This window comes from Gobio gobio (assembly GCF_949357685.1).
Source record: "Gobio gobio genome assembly, chromosome: 3".
Taxonomy (NCBI): Eukaryota; Metazoa; Chordata; class Actinopteri; order Cypriniformes; family Gobionidae; genus Gobio; species Gobio gobio.
The window spans coordinates 52848558-52866729 of record NC_137099.1 but is presented as its reverse complement, the minus strand read 5'-3'; the positions used below and the strand labels follow the sequence as shown (position 1 = coordinate 52866729).

Here is an 18172-nt window from a genome sequence, read left to right as displayed (position 1 = left end):
TGACTGTCCTCTTGATGAAAATATTTGCCCTGAATGAATGTACCTGCACTGCAAAAAAGAAGCTTTTTTTGTCTTGTAATTTCCAGTCAAAATATCTAAAGATTGTTAAATCAATGTGCATTTTCTACATAAGAAAAATTACATAAGTCATAGTCTTGTTTCCTGGGGGACAACAAAAAAAAAAGGTAATTTAAGTGCAATTTTCTTATTTTGCTAATTATTTGCCAATAGGGTAATAAAAATACTTAAAAATGCTTAGTATGAAAAGCATTTGTGCAGTTTGAATGAATGAATGAAGTATTTAAACACCTCTGGCACTTTAAAAAAGGGGGAGGAGATCGATAGAAACTGGGTTTACCGAAGAAAACCTGCTCCTGACCAGGTTAGGTTCACAGAGTAAGTTACCGTGGTAACTGACTCTGAGTATAAGTTACCTCTCTTTCAGAAACAGGCTGACTTACCCTGCTTTCTCGGGTTTGACATACCTCCCAGTCTGAAACAGAAAACCCAGAGTTTCCCTCATTTTAGGGTTAACATACTCAGAGTTTTCACCTCCTTTCTGAAACGGGCCCCAGTTCAGACTGGGATATGTACGATTTTTTAAAATGTTTTTAAAAGAAGTCTCTTATGCTGAATGAATATGCTCACAATTATTATTTGATGAATAGAAGGTTCAAAAGACCAGCATTTATCTGAAATAGAAAGCTTTCAAAGAATCCTAAAAAATAATAATAATAATAAAAACATGTTCCCTTTCAAAAGCTACACTCAATGCTGCATGAAGTATGCATATGGTCTTTATCGTGACCAGCTGTGAAAAGTGTGTTTAAAGGGGTCATGAACTGGCTTTTAAAAAAATGTTATACTGTTGTCTGAGGTCAACTTATGATGTTTGCGTGGTTTTTACATTTAAAAAACATCATAATGAATAAGTAATAGGCTATTTTCTACCCTGGTTTTGAGGCTCTCTCAAGACACGCTCAGTTTTGATGGGTGTGCCGCACTGAAGACTTGGAAGTAAACGCCCACGGCTAGGATTGGATAACAGTTGTGCATATTTAATGAGCTTCAGCTCCCCTGTGAGTAGGCTGAATTGTTTTGAAACGGCCTGTGAGAAACGGCAAACTATACAAATAATATACTACAATATATTTATTATTAGGTTTTTAAAGGGTATTTATTTAATATTTTGTGGATATGCCTGTTAGATTTACTTTAATGTTTCATTTATTTATTTTATTCTTACAACATATTCTCTTAAACTGTCATATTGAATGAGGACTGAATTTTCCATCTACTTTTTCATTTTTCCACATTCTTCGATGTTATTTTTTAAAGAGTTTATATTGAAAGACTATTAGTTTATTATAATATATATTTTTTAATTAGTCCAATATTTAGCTTTTTATTATTACTTAAGCCCGACCAGGCAAGATTAAATCTGTGTTTGGAGAAAAGTAAATATTTCATTTCTATAAATTCTGGTTTGTTAAATAAAAAAAAGTAAATAAATAAACAATTTATTATAGACACGTTTATTTTAAATTAAGTTAATAAATACAGCACACATTATAACATTTGGAAAATAAACCTCTAGATATGCATAAGTACTGGAAGCAACAACAAAAAAAAAACTTGCCAACAGAGATCTTTATCCGTTTTGATAAATGTAAACATTGTTATAAAAAATTCTAACTGCGAAACATTTTACAGCACATAATTACAGCAGGAATTGAGTGTTAAACATGGGCTGTTACAAACCCAGCGATTGAAATCCATAACTGAATGTGACGAGACAGAAACATTAAAACAGCCATTTTCGACGAGTGAATGTGTGCATTTTTAAAAATAAAAATATTCTTTTAAAATAGTTCAAGTTCTTTTAGAGTTCTTCTTTTTCTTTATTCCCTGATATCCCTTTAAATACTTCAATTAAATTTAAAATGGGTTGGTCCCCCAGTGTTCAAGACATTGCTAAAGCTCTGATCAAGTTATTCGATCTTTGATGATCTCGAACTCCAGCATCTGTCTCACTCTTCCCAGAACCCCCTCTTGTGGTTGATGGCGTCAATGACTTTAGCCCTGAGTGTTTCCTTGTTCTGATAAACAGGAAGATCTAACAGAGCATGGCAGGTGAGGGCCTGTGGTAGATGGTCCTGAGTTAAGTTGAGCAGAGATCTCACTCTCATCTTCACCGCACTCATACCCAGAATGGGCACTTTCTCAAACCCTGTTATGAACACTTTAGAGAGGAAAACGGGGGAAAGGTTTATTTGAAAGAACTGGATGTGTTCAGCATACAGGACAAAGTCACTATCAGAAAATCTTAGGAGCAGCTAGAGTAGATACAAAAAATATTACGTTTAATTTCATAAAATTAGATCTCATTTCGACAAATGTCATTTTCTAGATTACTAGACACCACATAATCACTAGTGAACTTACATAGAAAGGCCTTCTTCTCATTTGGTGTCAGATCATCAAACACTTCCCAGAATGAGATGATGGTTGGATGCTCAGCATGAAATGATCCTTCATATGTTGTGTTCTAATGATCAAAAGATATATAGTTAATATTTACACTGTTGAGAGCATAGTATAGTCTTTATTTCTGTTTGACATATGTGTTATCAAGGACCTGTTTGAGGACGTCCCAGTCATATTCCTCATTGCCCACCAGAACTCCTCTCAGCTCCTCTGGCTCAAACATCTCCACCAAGCTTCGGTCACACGCTTTGAAGAAGCCTCTCTTGAATTCTTCAAACACTTCCTCCACTGATTTATTCAGGATGTAATCCACATACTTGTCCACAAATTCTCTTCTGTTGCAGAAAAAAAAACATCTTTGCATTTTACTAAGATTATCAAATATTATGTCCAAATACAGTGTTCTAGTGAGTGACAGGTATATGGGTATCTCAGTATAATTTGATTTCTTTATAAAATTATATTTAAAAAAAACCCTGACCTGTTATTATTTGTGACCATTTTTCCTGGCTCAGCTGGATCCAGTTCAACTTCTGTTCCATCCCATGTGATCTTATGCAGAAAGAATTTTTTTTATTTTTAAGATAATTTACTAACCTTGTGTGCAGACAAATTTGTGTGAAATCTGCATACAAACATTTTCATTTTTAAAGGTCCCATGGCATGGATTTTTTATTTTATTTTATAATGTATTCAGAGGTGTACTTATATTGTTAGTATGATTTTTACATAATAAAATGTCATAATTTAGAAATAAAAGGCATTTTTCCTATACTGATGTTTGCCCTCTGGCTGAATGCCCTGTTTCAAGGGGCGTGTCTGCTGTGAGACTTCAGTGAAAACGCCCACTGTTGTGATTGGCTGACATCTTTGCATTTGAAATGAGTATTAGATCTTGTAGCGGAGGGGGCGTGGTTTAACGAGATCTACGAGGCTAGTAGTGGGAAGTTCGGATCATTTTACTGACTCGGATCTTTGAATCTCGTTCAGCAAAATCAACAAATCTTTTTTCAAGTCATTTCGTTCATTTCAGCGGAATCTAATTAAAATGTTACAAGTTATATTTTTCAACACATTTAGTACTTTTGGAATAAAAAATAAACTAAGCTAATGCAGCCATGGCCAAACTTTGAGAAAGAAATTATTAATTGCTATAGTTTGATTCAGGCTATGTATGCAGTCTATTCGTTCACCTCAAGTCCCGATGCAAATCGTTCTTTCTTTTGTCACCGTGACAGCCTCATATGTAAATTAATACTAGGGCTTTAATCTCCCAGTCGATTAGTCTATTATTAGCCGATACGTTCTGGCTCGACCAAAATTCTGATTGGTCGATTTTTTGCCGCGTTCATTTCATCAGTTTTGCCGCGCCGCGTTCATTTCATCAGGTGGAAAGCACTAATTGCTAATGGGGGTGTTTTCAGAGCATCCCTGTTTCACAGGTAACAGTCTGCCTTCAGAACACCCCCATTGTTTTCACTTATTTTGGATTAGTCCAACCCACTGGCGAAGAGAAGTCTCTTGCTGGTCCTTTGTTTTTCATTCCCGCTGGCTCAACGCACGCCTATAGCAGTAAACTTGAGGAACGCCCATCAACATACACATGAGGGGAAGCGTCACAACACCGCGCTAAGTGGATCTGTACTGTCCGTTTTGCCACGTTCATTTCATCAGGTGGAAAGCACTAATTGCTAATGGGGGTGTTTTCAGAACGCCCCTGTTTCACAGGTAACAGTCTGTCTTCAGAACACCCCCTTTGTTTTCACTTCTTTTGGATTAGCCCAACCCACTGGAGAAGAGAGACAGATTGAAGAAGGCTAGTTTTCTGTATATTATTTATTTATTATTAATTGTGAGAGCGTTTTTTTTTTGCTCTTGTTCTGGCTTGTTTAATAAATATTCCTTTTTTATTAAAGTGGACGTGCCTCTTGTGTTTAAGAGTAAAAGCTTTGAGTTAATAGTCTATTCGTGTCTGAGCTGATCCTATGTTCGAGCTGCACAGAGCAGCTGAAATGATGTGTCTGTCAGTTATTATAATACATATGACAAAAACAATTGTCTAAATTATGTTGCATATTCCTCAAAAGTTCTTGTGATGATATCTAGTTGACAACATAGTACTATATTTTGGGAAATCATAGGCTATGATATTGTGCAGATGCACGTGATGCAACGCTGTCAGAGCCACAGACTCGTGTGTCAGACTCATTTCAGTGCAAAATAATCAGCTCAAAAACGATTTAATATACTGCAAATAGCCTACTAGTTTTTTATGTTTATTTATAATTCATTTAGGCAGACAAAAAGGCTACCAAGTACTGCGCACAGCGCGCAGCTAATTAATTTAACTTTTTTTTTCTTCATTTTTAGTCGAAAATTTCAGGACTTCAGTCGACCAAGATTTTCTTTGGTTGATTACAGCCCTAATTAATACATGCGTCCGGAAACAGAAAAGATTAGTTCATCTCTCGAGTCTCGGGTCATTCGTTCATCAAGTCCCAGCCCCATAGACAATAGTGATGTCCAGTTTGCGAATTAATCGTTCTTTTGAACCGGGTCTTTTTAGTGAATCAGTCGATCCAGTTCACCAAATCGGACTGAATCGTTCTAAACGGTTTGCGTCTCGAGTCAGCGCTGATCCATCATTTACTAAAGTTACTAACTTTCTGACATGAGTGACAGTCCCTCCGACTAGAAATAAACGAATAAACCTGAAGTATATGCTAGTAGCTACAACAGTTCACTGAACTGAGACGTGCTGAGAACTGATGAGAAGTGAACTCAGGTCCATCCGTATCTCTGTCAGCAGCTCGTGCCAGAGACGGAGCGATTGCTAACAAAGTTATATTATAACTACTGAGTTGTGAGAGAGCTGTCAGCGCGAGTTTATTTTGTTTGTATCTGAGAGTTCTGAATAAACACGAGTCCCAGTCACGCTGAGACCGTCTTCCTCCTTATTGAATTCCAACTTTGTAACACATGTAATGTACCATTACAGCGAGATGAACGAGTTAGTAAGTGTTGATTATAGCATTATTTTTATATATGTTCCTATCATATGAAAAGCGTCAGTGACGCGCATTGAGTACACAGCGCAAAAAAAAGACAACAGCAGTAATTGAATGTAATCCCGTTTATTGTGGGAAAAGCTGGCTAGCCTAGCCGGATACGCTCACGCTTACCCCCCTTCTGCTTAATCTCGCGCCGCGTTTGGTGCCTCCGCTGTGGGCCAGATGCAGTACTGGGCAGTGTTGGGCACGTTACTTTAAAAAAGTAATTAGTTATAGTTACTAGTTACTTCTTACAAATAGTAACTGAGTTAGTAACTGAGTTACATCATTATAAAAGTAACTAATTACCAGGGAAAGTAATTACTGCGTTACTTTTTTTTTTTTTTCTTCAAATGTTCAAATATGTCAAATAACTTGGATGCCCCCAATATTAGATATGTTAAATGAATGAATTGGACACTAAATAGAATAAATTATTATTATAAAACATTGTACATTAATGTACACTATTGTAATGTTGCTGTGGGACAATGTAAGAGACACCTATCAAATTCAATGCATTATTGTAAATATTATCAGTAGGCCTACTATAGTGTAAATATTGTGTAAATATTATCAGTATTATACTTTCCTTTGGTAGTGGAGCTCACGTTATCACCTGGGTTTTTAGCCACTAATTTTGTAGCATATGATGATGTGAGGCGCTTCAGAATCACTTGCCACCGGCGTGGAGAGACTCTTTCTTCCTGGGCATAAGTTGCATGTTACATAAATATTCTTACCTTTCACCTCAACGAGGGAAAAGTAGCGCTTATACTTCCAGTTTGCGAAAGCTACCTTTGAAGTCGTTGGACCATCGCTGAATGTGCATATGCGTGTGCGTCATTGGTGTGTGTGTGTGTGTGAACCATAGACCGTGAAAAAAATAGGTGTGAACTCAACCTATCAACTTCAACCTTGTCTCCCACCCACCAATCATCATCAGTTATGTGCACCACCGCACCCACCCCCAACACGCATGGCTGGTGCGCGCACACACACACACACACACACACACACACACACACACGTTGCAGGTCCGACTGACAGAGAGCCTGTTCGGATGAAAAGCGCTTCAGTGAGCTCAATTATAGTAACGTGACTAACGCCGCTTTTTCCCCCCTCAGTAACGCTAACGGCGTTGTAACGGGAGGAACAGTAATTCGTTTGATTACTCGTTACTGAAAAAAATAATTCCGTTAGTAACGCCGTTTATCTGTAACGCCGTTATTCCCATCACTGGTACTGGGGGTCGGGGATGTTGAAGGCCGACCGGTCAGTGCAGCCCGAGCTTCGGCGTGCGTGAGGTTTATCTCTAAAGATGTGGCTCTGCTGATGTTGAGCAGAAACTCACGTCTGTATGCACATTTTAGAACAGATAGACACGACGAGGACGTACAAAAACACTGACTCACAAGATGGAAAACACCGTTCTGTCGGGAGAGAGAGAAGCCGCAGCGTGTGCACGAATAATAAAGTTCTGTGTGAACTTGAATAATTAGCTACACATCAGAAATCACTGATCACAGATCAGAAGGAACTGAAAAAAGACTTCTGTTTTCATTTGTACATCCAAACACTGAGAAACTGCCAGCATTCGCTCATTCAAGCCATGATCTCTAGAGGACAAACAAATATGGCGCTCGCATGGGCGTGTCAAATTATCTGGGTGGAGGAAAGGGAGGTAACCATTCCTGTTATGACATCATAACAGGAAAATTCAAGATCAGCTCGTCTGGGCTGTCATTTTCTGAGCTGAGAGGTTTCTCTGCATAAAAATGCAGATATGCATATGTACAGATGTCTGTATAAAAGGTGTTTCTTGTGTCTTTAGAAATCATTAGCCTTTAGGGAGTAGAAAGTCCTTATTTGGAGATGGTTTGGGAGTGTTTTATGCAAATGATTAACCTTGAACATGCGTTCTCTCATTTAGAATACTCAAAATTCATTAATATTAGAATGAGGTTAAAAACAAATTAATGTGCGTATACATGTGTTGTGAATTAGGCGAAAATGTTTCATGAGAAGTTCTCCTGCGTGTATAAATTTAAATAATCCACGCAATTATTAGTGAATGAGGTCTTAAAAAAACTTCATTACGCACATAACACAAACTAACCGTGAAGTACGTGTCCATTTCCTCAACATCATCGCTGTAGTCCAGGATGTACTGCAAACTCCTGAGAACATCATGTTTCAGATTCATTAAATAATGTCACTCAATGATCGGTGGCAGCACATACAGAGACCATGGATTTACATTTTAGCAGTCAAAAACATACCAAGAGAATCAAGATAACATTGACTGTAAAAACACTCACTTGCCAAGAACCGGACTGAACTCTATCAGGTCCTCAAGAGATGGTTTGACATTGAGAAGCTTCTTGAACAAAGCTAAAGGAAAAGGCAGATTCACTACAGAGGTGTTGTTGAAGGCCAAGCCACACAGAATCCCAAACAGGAAGTACTTCTCCTTCTCCACGCTGAGCTGGTGTGGGACAATAAGTGGTTAGTGCCAAAGAGAACAATAATAAAAATGTAAATAAATGGGAAAGCACAAAAGAGGCATTACAGTAGGTAGGTAGAAAGTGTTTTTCCATTCCACTGTGCTACTTTTTCATTGTTTTTCTATGTAAACATGTGCTAGACGGACGGGTTTGACCATTGCACTCTTGTCTTTTGTAGCGTCTAGCGCATGACAGCATTATAAAACACTGCGCTCAAGTTGAAAGAAGTTCAAAGCTTTAAAAATAAAACATGTTTTTTTCCCCATTCCACTATCTGCGTCTCACACTCTCTGCGTCTCACATGGTTTCAAAAGTAAAAGCATGTTCTATGTGAATGGCCCCTTAAGCCGGGTTCAGGTTCACACTGTACGATTTTGACCACAATTTGACCATCTGAGACAAATTTTGTAAATCCTAAAAGATTCCTCGGATCCCAGGCCAAAATCTGAAGTCTTTAATCGTTAGTTTGACATGACCGAATAATGCTCACTGCGATCAAATTTGACCTTCAAAGAAACTCTGGCAGTGTCAGATTTGAGGCACAGTCCTGTAGTGTGACTTCTCCTACGACCGTTAAATCAAAAACCAGTAGGAGCAGTAGCAGTACCTGATGACACAGCTAGTGAGACCGCAACAAACCACCACTTTCTCCACACACACTGTCTATGTTTTATTTCCAGTTTCCTTTTCAATAGAAGCCATGATCAAAATGATTAATGCTAGAGATTGTCTAGGTTTGCTAGCCATCATTTCTATCCCACATGTAAATGCAGCTCACGTCACTGAACGTGTCACGGATTGATGATGTCTTGCGTGTGTCCGTTTTGAACACATCTTGACTGCCGTACAGTCGGACATTAATGACGACTGAGATCCCGCAGTGTGTCATGGCTTACAGCGGAGATCATGTTCGTACAATCGTACTGTGTGCACCCGGCTTCAGGTATGTAACCTAAACGTTGTTCCCTTTCAAAAGCTACACTCAATGCTGCATAAGCTTATGCATATGGGAGTGTCTTGACACGACCAGCTGTGAAAAATAGTGTGAAAACACATCAATGAAATTGACCCGGAGGTATTTATAGCCTCGGTCGGGGACGTCATAGGCGCACTTGGCTACACGAGGCTATAAATAGATGAGCTTCAGCTGGAGCCAACAGGTCTGTTTGTTTTCAGACCAACTCTGTGTTATGGTGTGTTATACAAAGTCTCTGAAAAAATGTCTCTCTTTCAAGACTCAACTCGAGATCTTTGTTAGGAGTTAGTTTTCAACTGGCAGTGTGCAGATTTCTCTCAGTTACAAAGAAACATTAGTGGAAAGAGTTCTAGTTAAAATAAATCGAATCAGTTGGAAACGAGTCAGCAGAACTGGAATAACAGAAATATCTAATAACAGAACTGGACGCGCACGTTTATTGCTGTGTGTGATTGGTGAAGAGCATGCGGCCGCTGCATTGAGTCAGACGAGTGCGAGCATTGCGAGCCTTTACTGCTTTATGCTCGTTTTGATCCCGAAGCGCGCTCCGGCGTTTCTTCGGCTCGCGCGGGGAATGATGATGAATCTCTTGGTCCGCGGACCTCGAGCAGCCGGCCTACGATCGTTCCTCACATGATAGTAAATTCATACGAGGAAGTTATCGAGGTGGCTGTTCGCATGGTGGCCAGGGCACAGTTTGTCTGGCACCGTGAATGAGAGATCCCCAAACGCAGTGAGCTTGAGGTTTCTGTCTGGTGGCAAAGTCATGGAGAAAACCATTTACTTCACGTGTTTTTATGCCACATTTTCGACTATCATGGGTGCGAAATCGTGTGGGTATGTGAGAATACCCCAGGTGGAAGAGATGCTCACGAGCTATCTCTCGCCTGGGTCTGCATTTTCATTAAAGAGACATACCTCCCCACGAAGCCATGTAGAAAATAAACTTCGGCTTTGTCCTTGAGTCCACATCACAGACTAATGCCTGAGGCTTCTTGTGTTCTTGTGCACACCTACACAACCATAAGGGGTCCAGGCACCATCAAGCACGGCGGCGTGGGTATTCTCGTTCCCATATGCATAAGCTTATGCAGCATTGAGTGTAGCTTTATCAGGGAACAGGGTTACAGTCAAGTAACCCCAAGTGTTAGCACTATTTAGGTCTCTAGCATGACCTAATGAAAAAAGTATTTTGCTTACCTTTGTGGGGAACCAGCTCATAGTTTTGTTGTCATTGTACATGAGCAGCTGAGACTCTTGTGCACAAAGCTCTTTAAACACGTTGAGAAAAAAGTCTCTCTTGTTCACATCTGCTTTTCTCATATCCTCTGTGTAAAACACCTGTTACACAACCAAAATAATTTATTCATACTGCAGCTTCTAACAGTTTGTATAATAAAATCTGCATACAAAAAATACCCTGAATGTTACTGAATCAAAACTTTACATCATCTTTGTCCTTACCGACAGAAAGTATCCTCTGAGATGATGCTCGCTGGCCGTTCTCAGTATAGAGAAACAATCCTCCAGCAGAGCTGTGCGTCTCAGAGTCAGAGGAAAACAACTCTGCAACTAAAGCATTTCATTCTGTGATTAAAAACAACATGGACACAGAAGTAATTCCCGGGAAACTTTTAGGTTGATTCTTTTTTTTTACCTGCCATGTTCTGTTCTGCATAAAGCTACATTTGGCCTCCAGGTTAAAGATGCATGGAAGTGATAAAAGATTTTTTAAGATTGTCTGTAACAAAAGAAATAGGCGCATCATGTTTACTTGATCTGCAATTTGCTACATATCAGATATGGCAGAAAGTCTTTTGGTGCTCACATTATAGTAGCTTTGCTGTGCCACCAATGCATTGATTTGTTCAGGCAAGCCAAACCACTGCTGGTCGTTCAGATCTACAGTGATGGTTTGCAGCTGTTGAGTTGGGGAAAACAAAAATGATCAAGAATGTTTTTTTGTTTTTTTTCTCCCAAAAATATTTTTTTGTAAGTGGGAATTAATGGTCAATCAATGTATCAATACACAAATGATCAGCAGATAACTGTAACAGGAGTATTAATGCCACTTGTGACTTGTGTCACTTTTGACTCATGTATGATTACAGTGATTGCTTCCATATTTACTGTTGCCTAGATTAAAAAGATATGCAGTAGACCAGGTGGCCACTGTCCTTCAGAGTTTAGCTCCAACCCCAATTAAACACAACTGGACCAAGGTAGTCAAGGTCTTCAGGATCTTCTAGGCAGGGAGAATGTTGGGAGAATTTGGAGCTAAACTCTGCAGGACATTGAAGACAAGAGCAGGGCAAGAGCAGGATTGAACACCCCTGCAGTAGATGACACGGTAACATCATCAGCCATTGAAAAGCCCATATAGTTTGACCAGTAGGAATTTCAAAATGTTTTGGTCCTCACCACCTCTAGAAGATCATTGACCTCATGAATGATGAAATCACTCTTTGTGATGTTTCTGTGGGCACTGCGGCAGACCTTTCCAACAGAAACACTGTTATTGAAACTACCATTATCAAAATAATACAGTTAAATGTTTACTTTAGATATACATTTTTATCTAATGTATAATAAAGGCACCTGATAGACCATCTGAAGGATCCGCACAAATTTCTGCAGGTGTGTCACTATGTCCCAGTCCAACTTAACAGCAATCCTGCCAATTAACATGGCAGAATCTTTTTGAAATAAGTCCACCAAGTTTTTTAGCCAATCCTCAGGCAGTTTGGACCAATACGTCTCTGAGAATATAACATGCATGTATCATAAGAATACAAATAGAACAAGGTCTAAAACACAAAGGATATAAATGTCCTCCAGCTTTACCTAACACCTTGCGAGCAGCAGGATTCAGATCAAGGATTCTGGAGGCCAGTGCTTCAGTGAGTTCAGTTCTTTTATGTTCCTGGAGTCCTCCGATGAGCTCAGGGAGGAGAAGGTAAAGTCTCAGAGCTTCCACACTAGCTGGATTTGGATTCAGAGACGGCAGCAGTTTCTTCACTACCTTCACTACCTGAGGAACAAAAAAACATCAACTGGATCTCACTGTTTAACATGTAATGAACATTTCTGTAAATGTTGGATTTACCATTACCTCTGAGATCAACCCTTCATCGTTTAATAACTTTGCAAAGGATGCTTTAACCAGATCCAAATCCAACCCACAATGCTCCTCAGATGTCTGATAATGTTCATCACAACTACAAAGACAGACAATTAAAGTTATTAAAAGAATTAAAGTCATTTTAGGCACAAAAAGGAGGAACTAATAGATAAGATTACCTCATTCTGAGTATGTTTACCTTGTTTTGAGAAAACTTCCATTCAGAGAGGCAGCCGAGGAGAACACTTTGTTTATGTCCCTGTGAACAACAAAACATAATTATATTTTTATTGTCAATTGATATTAATTCCCATGTCTAAAATACATCACCTTGTTGGCACATATTTCTTGATTCAATTATGTTAAGAAAGACTATTTCATGGACCTATTGTACAGTAGTATACACCGATCAAGCATAACATTATGACAAAGTGACATTAGGTAAAGTGAATAGCACTGATTATCTCTTCATCACGGCTCCTGTTAGTGGGTGGGATATTTTAGGCAGCAAGTGAAAATTTTGTCCTCAGAGTTTGATGTGTTAGAAGCAGGAAAAATGGGCAAGCGTAAGGATTTGAGCAAGTTTGACAAGGGCCAAATTGTGATGGCTAGACGACTGGGTCAGAGCATCTCCAAAACTGCAGCTCTTGTGGGGTGATCCCGGTCTGCAGTGGTCAGTCTCTATCAAAAGTGCTCCAAGGAAGGAACAGTGGAGAACCGGCGACAGGGTCATGGGCGGCCAAGGCTCATTGATGCACGTGGGGAGGCTGGCAGACGATCAAACAGACGAGCTACTGGAACTCAAATTGCACAAGAAGTTAATGCTGGTTCTGATAGAAAGGTGTCAGAATACACAGAGCATCGTAGTTTGTTGAGTATGGGGCTGCATAGCCGCAGATCAGTCAGGGAGCCCATGCTGACCCCTGTCCACCGCCAAACCATCAGAACTGGACCACGCAGCAATGGAAGAAGGTGGCCTGGTCTGACGAATCATGTTTTCTTTTACATAACGTGGATGGCCGGGTGGTTGTGTGTCACTTACCTGGAGAACACATGGCACCAGGATGCACTGTGGGAAGAAGGCAAGCCGGCGGAGGCAGTGTGATACCTTGGGCAATGTTCTACTGGGAAACCTTGGGAATTGCCATCCATGTGGATGTTACTTTGACACGTACCACCTACCTAAACATTGTTCCAGACCATGTACACCCTTTCATGGAAACGGTATTCCCTGGTGGCTGTGGCTCTTTCAGCAGATAATGTGCCGCCTCATAGCAAAAATGGTTCAGGAATGCTTTGAGGAGCACAACAACGAGTTTGTGTTGACTTGGCCTCCAAATTCCCCAGATCTCAATCCAATCGAGCATCTGTGGGATGTGCTGAACAAACAAGTCCGATCCATGGAGGCCCCACCTCGCAACTTACAGGACTTAAAGGATCTGCTGCTAACATCTTAGTGCCAAATACCACAGCACACCTTCAGTGGTCTAGTGGAGTCTATGCCTCGACGCAGGGCTGGACTGGGGCTAAAATTCGGCCCTGGCAAATCCAGCCCATCCGGCCCATGAGTTCCTCTTGAATGTTTTTACTGGGGTTAGGGCCTTAAATTGGAGTAAATAAATAAATCTAGGACAGGGACAACTAATGATGGATATTATCGAATTTACTGCAAATGCAGATAACAAACGTAATATTGCACTTTTGTCACACAGAAATGCACTTGATAGTAAACCACTGATTTTGAGCTAGGATACATTAAAGTGAATTTACTGCTTTTAAAATCTGTCATAATTTACTCACTCTCATGTCGTTCCAAACCTGTATGACTTTCTCTCTTCCGTGAAACATAAAAGAAGATATTTTGAAGAATGTTTGTAACAAAGCAGATAGAGCAACTATTGACTACCATAGTATTTTTTTTCCCTACTATGGTAGTCAATAGTTGCTCTATCTGCTTGGTTACAAACATTCTTCAAAATATCTTCTTTTGTGTTCAGCAGAACAAAGAAACTCATACAGGTTTGGAACAACTTGAGGGTGAGTAAATGATGACAGAATTTTCATTTTTGGGTGAACTATCCCTTTAATGCATGGGATCCAGGCTTTAAAGCTGTTTTGTTGAATTATAATTTAATTACCCTACACTCTAAAAAAAAAAAAAAAAAAAGGTTCTATATGGCACCAAAAATGGTTCTTGGCTCGTAATGATAGGGGAACCTTTTTTAGTGCTATATAGCACCAATTTTGGTGCTTCAGTGGGTCTTCAGCGGTTCTTCAGTGGTTCTTTAGAGGTGCTTTATAGCACCTTAGTCAAAGAACCGGTGAAGAACTTCTGAAGAACCGCTGAAGAACCACTGAAGCACCAAAATTGGTGCTATATAGCACTAAAAAAGGTTCCCCTATGATTACGAGCCAAGAACCATTTTTGGTGCCATATAGAACCTTTTTTTTTTTTTAGAGTGTAATGACATTTTAACTGAGTTTAACTGTAGGTCAGTTTCATTTAACTGTATAGGCATGGTAGTCACAGGTAAAATCATGCTCCTCATTACCATAGGTTTATATTTTCGAAAATAAATAAATAAATAATAATAAACTATTGAATTTGGTTGTGCTAGAGTGACAAGTTTGTAGTTGTGTGTATTGCTGTTTTCCAATTTACCTCGTGATGTATTTACATGGTCGCGGCTGTTTTCAGCTGATTCACTACAGAACATTTAATGTTCCCATATCACACGATTGTATAAAACAACATTCGGAGTCAAAGTGCCGGTTCATCACTTCATAGAGCAGCAGAAACGCAGCGCACGTTCGTCGGCGGCAGCGCTGTTACGCGGTTATTCGCCTTTTGCAGTTTCATGCGCCCAAATTTTTAAACAGCGCCTAATATGGACACAGTCTAGGGAGGAGGGAAGGTCTCTCTCGCTTTGGCCTGTCAATTCAGAAGACAAACCAATGGGCCGCTGCCCGCTGTCCCTGCATGATGGGCCAGTCCGGGGCAAAAAATTTAATAAATAAATAACCTTGTATCGGCCCCAAAGAGCGTCGGCCCACCGGGAAAATGCCCGGTATGCCAGATTACCAGTCCAGCCCTGCCTCGACGGGTCAGGGCTGTTTTGGCAGCAAAAGTGGGACCAACACATAACACAACTAATAATGGTATGTCTGATCAGTGTACATAAAGTCAGGAGCGTTTAGCATTATTATCTCGGTGGAAGAGCACTGTCTGTGAAACTAAGTCAAACACTCACTTCTTTATCCCCTTCCAGGAATTATTTTTCAATTTCCCTTCAGACAGCCATCGGTCAATCATTCTGTCATCTAATGTCAAAATCCCTCTGCTTGGATTTCGTTTAGACTCATTTCCATGTTTCTACAATATACATAAAAACATAAGTTATCACAGTGCAGCAATAATTTAACTGTTAAACAATTTGTGGATGAAAACTGTCTTTCTTACTATACCTTGAAAAACAAGGCAAAGGAATGATTCTCCCCAGCAATGATTTTTTTAATCATATATGCATGATCACATTCTGTGTGCAACAAACATTTAGTTTAGTTTACAGTTCTGAGCAACATCTTAAGTACAAAAGTATTCATAAGTAAATAGCCTAAAAGATGATTTAATTACCAGTTGACAGATCTACAGGAAAAGGCACAGACTGTTTGATAATTTTTCCATTTCCCAGCTGCCCTTGCATCCCACATCCAAATGAGTAGATCAACTTTGACGATGCGACTGATACAAGTGTGTGACGTCTTTGGGAAAGAAAGAATCAATAGCCAAATTACTGAGCAGAACTCATACATCCTCCGTAGTCATGTTAACCATGTGAGGAATTATAAATAAATCTGCACTGAAACACTGATAGCTTATGAAAGGTCTAGTTTACCTCCCACATGTGACCTGTGACACTTTAGATCCCCACAGTTCAGCAACCACCCGCGGATGATGCTCGTCTTCAAATGAGTTGTGCCCAAGCTGACCAGAACCTCCTGATCCAAATGTGAATACTGTGCCACCCTGAAACATAGACATTTTCAGTCCAGTTTGTTGTATGCTAAATATGGTATTATAATATGGATATATAAAATATTCAAAATACTACCTTTGATAGAGTGGCAGTGTGTTCCCCTCCACATGAGATGGACATGGTTTTCTTTCGGTTCAGACTATTTACAACCGTTGGGACGTGTCTGTCTGTGGTGGAAATACAGTAAATTCATCACTTGCAATGCTTTAGATTTGACACAGTATTGCACAAATGTAGTACATTTATATGTGCTTTTATCATTAGTGATTTGGTTACATGATGAAATATTCAGACCTGTTGTGTCTCCGAGGCCCAGCTGTCCACTCGAGTTCTTTCCCCATCCGAACACGACTCCAGAGAGAGACAACACAAAGCTGTGGTCTCCTCCAGCGCTGATCTGAGCCAGTGGGATCCCACACAGACTCTCCACACGTTGAGCTGACAGAGAGCCGGGATGATCTTTCCTCAAGCCCAGCTGACCGTGAGAGTTCTCACCCCATACGAACACCTGACCATCTGAAACACCAACAGCTCATAAGATGTCAAAAGATTTAAAAAAACATCCGATGTTAGATGAAATGCTCATGAATACCATTGGTCAGTGCCATTGAATGCTGGTCTCCACATGCGACCTGAACCACCTGCCTGTTTTCCAGACCTTTGAGAGGACTGCAGACACAAGACAATCTGTCAGATATATACAGTATATGTTATTATCATTTACGGTCATTTATACAGTTATGCATAAACACCTGCACATATTAGATTTGTCCATAATGAGAATTCTTCCACCATAAGCAAGAAGAACCGCACCATCTCCTCCACAGACAATCGATCGGATTCTGTCATTCTTTAGCTGAAGTTGCTCTGGAGTAAATAAAATATTTTCATCAGTTCAACTTATGTCCAGACTGTAAACATATAGACACTTATATAATTACAATTAATCCTAGTCACAAACATTAAAGTATAGCGAACTATAAGGCTATATGAAAATGAAAGATTCGAGACTTTTATCTGTTAAGTATTAGATAACGATGTGAACTTTATGAATAAAAAAAAAAAAGTTAAAGTTATTGCATAGCCTACTAAATTTTCCACCGTGCAATCTCAGGACCGAGACCTTCCCATCCTGGATGAATCCAACAAAACTCCTTCCAGCTGACATGTCCTGAACTGATATGGACATGGATCGTATTCCACTATTGCCATGTTTGACTTTGTCAGGCTTTAAGAGACCGAAGCCCTCTCTGACCTGCGCTCCCCAGTAGCACAACATGTCCACAGCTGACGGATGAGACATTCAGACTCCAGTGTCTCTCTGCATCCTGAAGAACACTCTCTCCTTAAATATACATGGAAAACGAGAGCGAAACTCAGCGAAATGGTTTAATTATCAAGCGATTTCCCACGAAACGAAAGTAATGTTTGTTATTCTTCCGCGTTCATGAGACGATGAATGAATTGATGATGATCGCAAAACGAAAGCCAAATCTGGTTATTGCTCCACTCTCCACACCCTACATTGTATTTAATTTATTCCATTCGTAGTTATTTTGTGCAACCAACTAATTAAAAAGAGTGACGTGCTGAAACTGCGCGACGTCCAGCGTGACATGTAGACGTGGCTGTTTGCGAGTTATGACTTTCTGTAGGGTCGACTATTTAAACGATTTCCCCCTTTTACGGGATCTGAAACGCCTAGTATTGTGTGTGAAATAAAGTTGTGTGAAAATAATGTTCTTGAATTCACGATTTCGTCACAAACACGGCTGCATTCGACGAGAGCCATTACATAGTAATTACATAAGTGGGTCTTTCTCTTCCAATCGAGCTGCTTATTTATGGAACGACAGCTAAAAGAAAATCACGCGAGAGCCACGCGGTAATATTCAATTACCTTTTTATTTTGCCACAAGTCTTGGTGTTCATGAAAGATTTTAAATGGAAGAACTTAGTTTATTATAGCCTACTTTTTCAATTAGTCCAACATT

At 39.7% G+C, this 18172-nt stretch overlaps 1 protein-coding gene across 1 annotated transcript in view; it reads right to left on the bottom strand.

Moving 5' to 3' along the window:
- The window catches only part of LOC307124190 (E3 ubiquitin-protein ligase HERC2-like), a 38909-nt gene extending 21166 nt beyond the window's left edge, over positions 1 to 17743 (bottom strand). The window contains exons 1-25 of the mRNA XM_079813237.1: positions 17268 to 17743; positions 16931 to 17045; positions 16771 to 16847; positions 16473 to 16694; positions 16254 to 16345; positions 16038 to 16168; positions 15776 to 15903; positions 15607 to 15677; positions 15393 to 15514; positions 12341 to 12400; positions 12133 to 12238; positions 11865 to 12051; positions 11619 to 11779; positions 11442 to 11516; positions 10849 to 10941; positions 10678 to 10761; positions 10485 to 10592; positions 10221 to 10361; positions 7859 to 8025; positions 7657 to 7717; positions 2969 to 3039; positions 2639 to 2822; positions 2446 to 2548; positions 2035 to 2242; positions 143 to 162 (exon numbers count right to left, since the gene is read on the bottom strand). Of these exons, the coding sequence (XP_079669363.1) occupies positions 143 to 162; positions 2035 to 2242; positions 2446 to 2548; positions 2639 to 2822; positions 2969 to 3039; positions 7657 to 7717; positions 7859 to 8025; positions 10221 to 10361; positions 10485 to 10592; positions 10678 to 10761; positions 10849 to 10941; positions 11442 to 11516; positions 11619 to 11779; positions 11865 to 12051; positions 12133 to 12238; positions 12341 to 12400; positions 15393 to 15514; positions 15607 to 15677; positions 15776 to 15903; positions 16038 to 16168; positions 16254 to 16345; positions 16473 to 16694; positions 16771 to 16847; positions 16931 to 17045; positions 17268 to 17481 (3001 nt within the window). The 5' untranslated portion in view covers positions 17482 to 17743. The remainder of the gene's footprint in view (positions 1 to 142; positions 163 to 2034; positions 2243 to 2445; positions 2549 to 2638; positions 2823 to 2968; positions 3040 to 7656; positions 7718 to 7858; positions 8026 to 10220; positions 10362 to 10484; positions 10593 to 10677; positions 10762 to 10848; positions 10942 to 11441; positions 11517 to 11618; positions 11780 to 11864; positions 12052 to 12132; positions 12239 to 12340; positions 12401 to 15392; positions 15515 to 15606; positions 15678 to 15775; positions 15904 to 16037; positions 16169 to 16253; positions 16346 to 16472; positions 16695 to 16770; positions 16848 to 16930; positions 17046 to 17267) is intronic.
- Between the last annotated feature and the right edge of the window lie 429 nt (positions 17744 to 18172).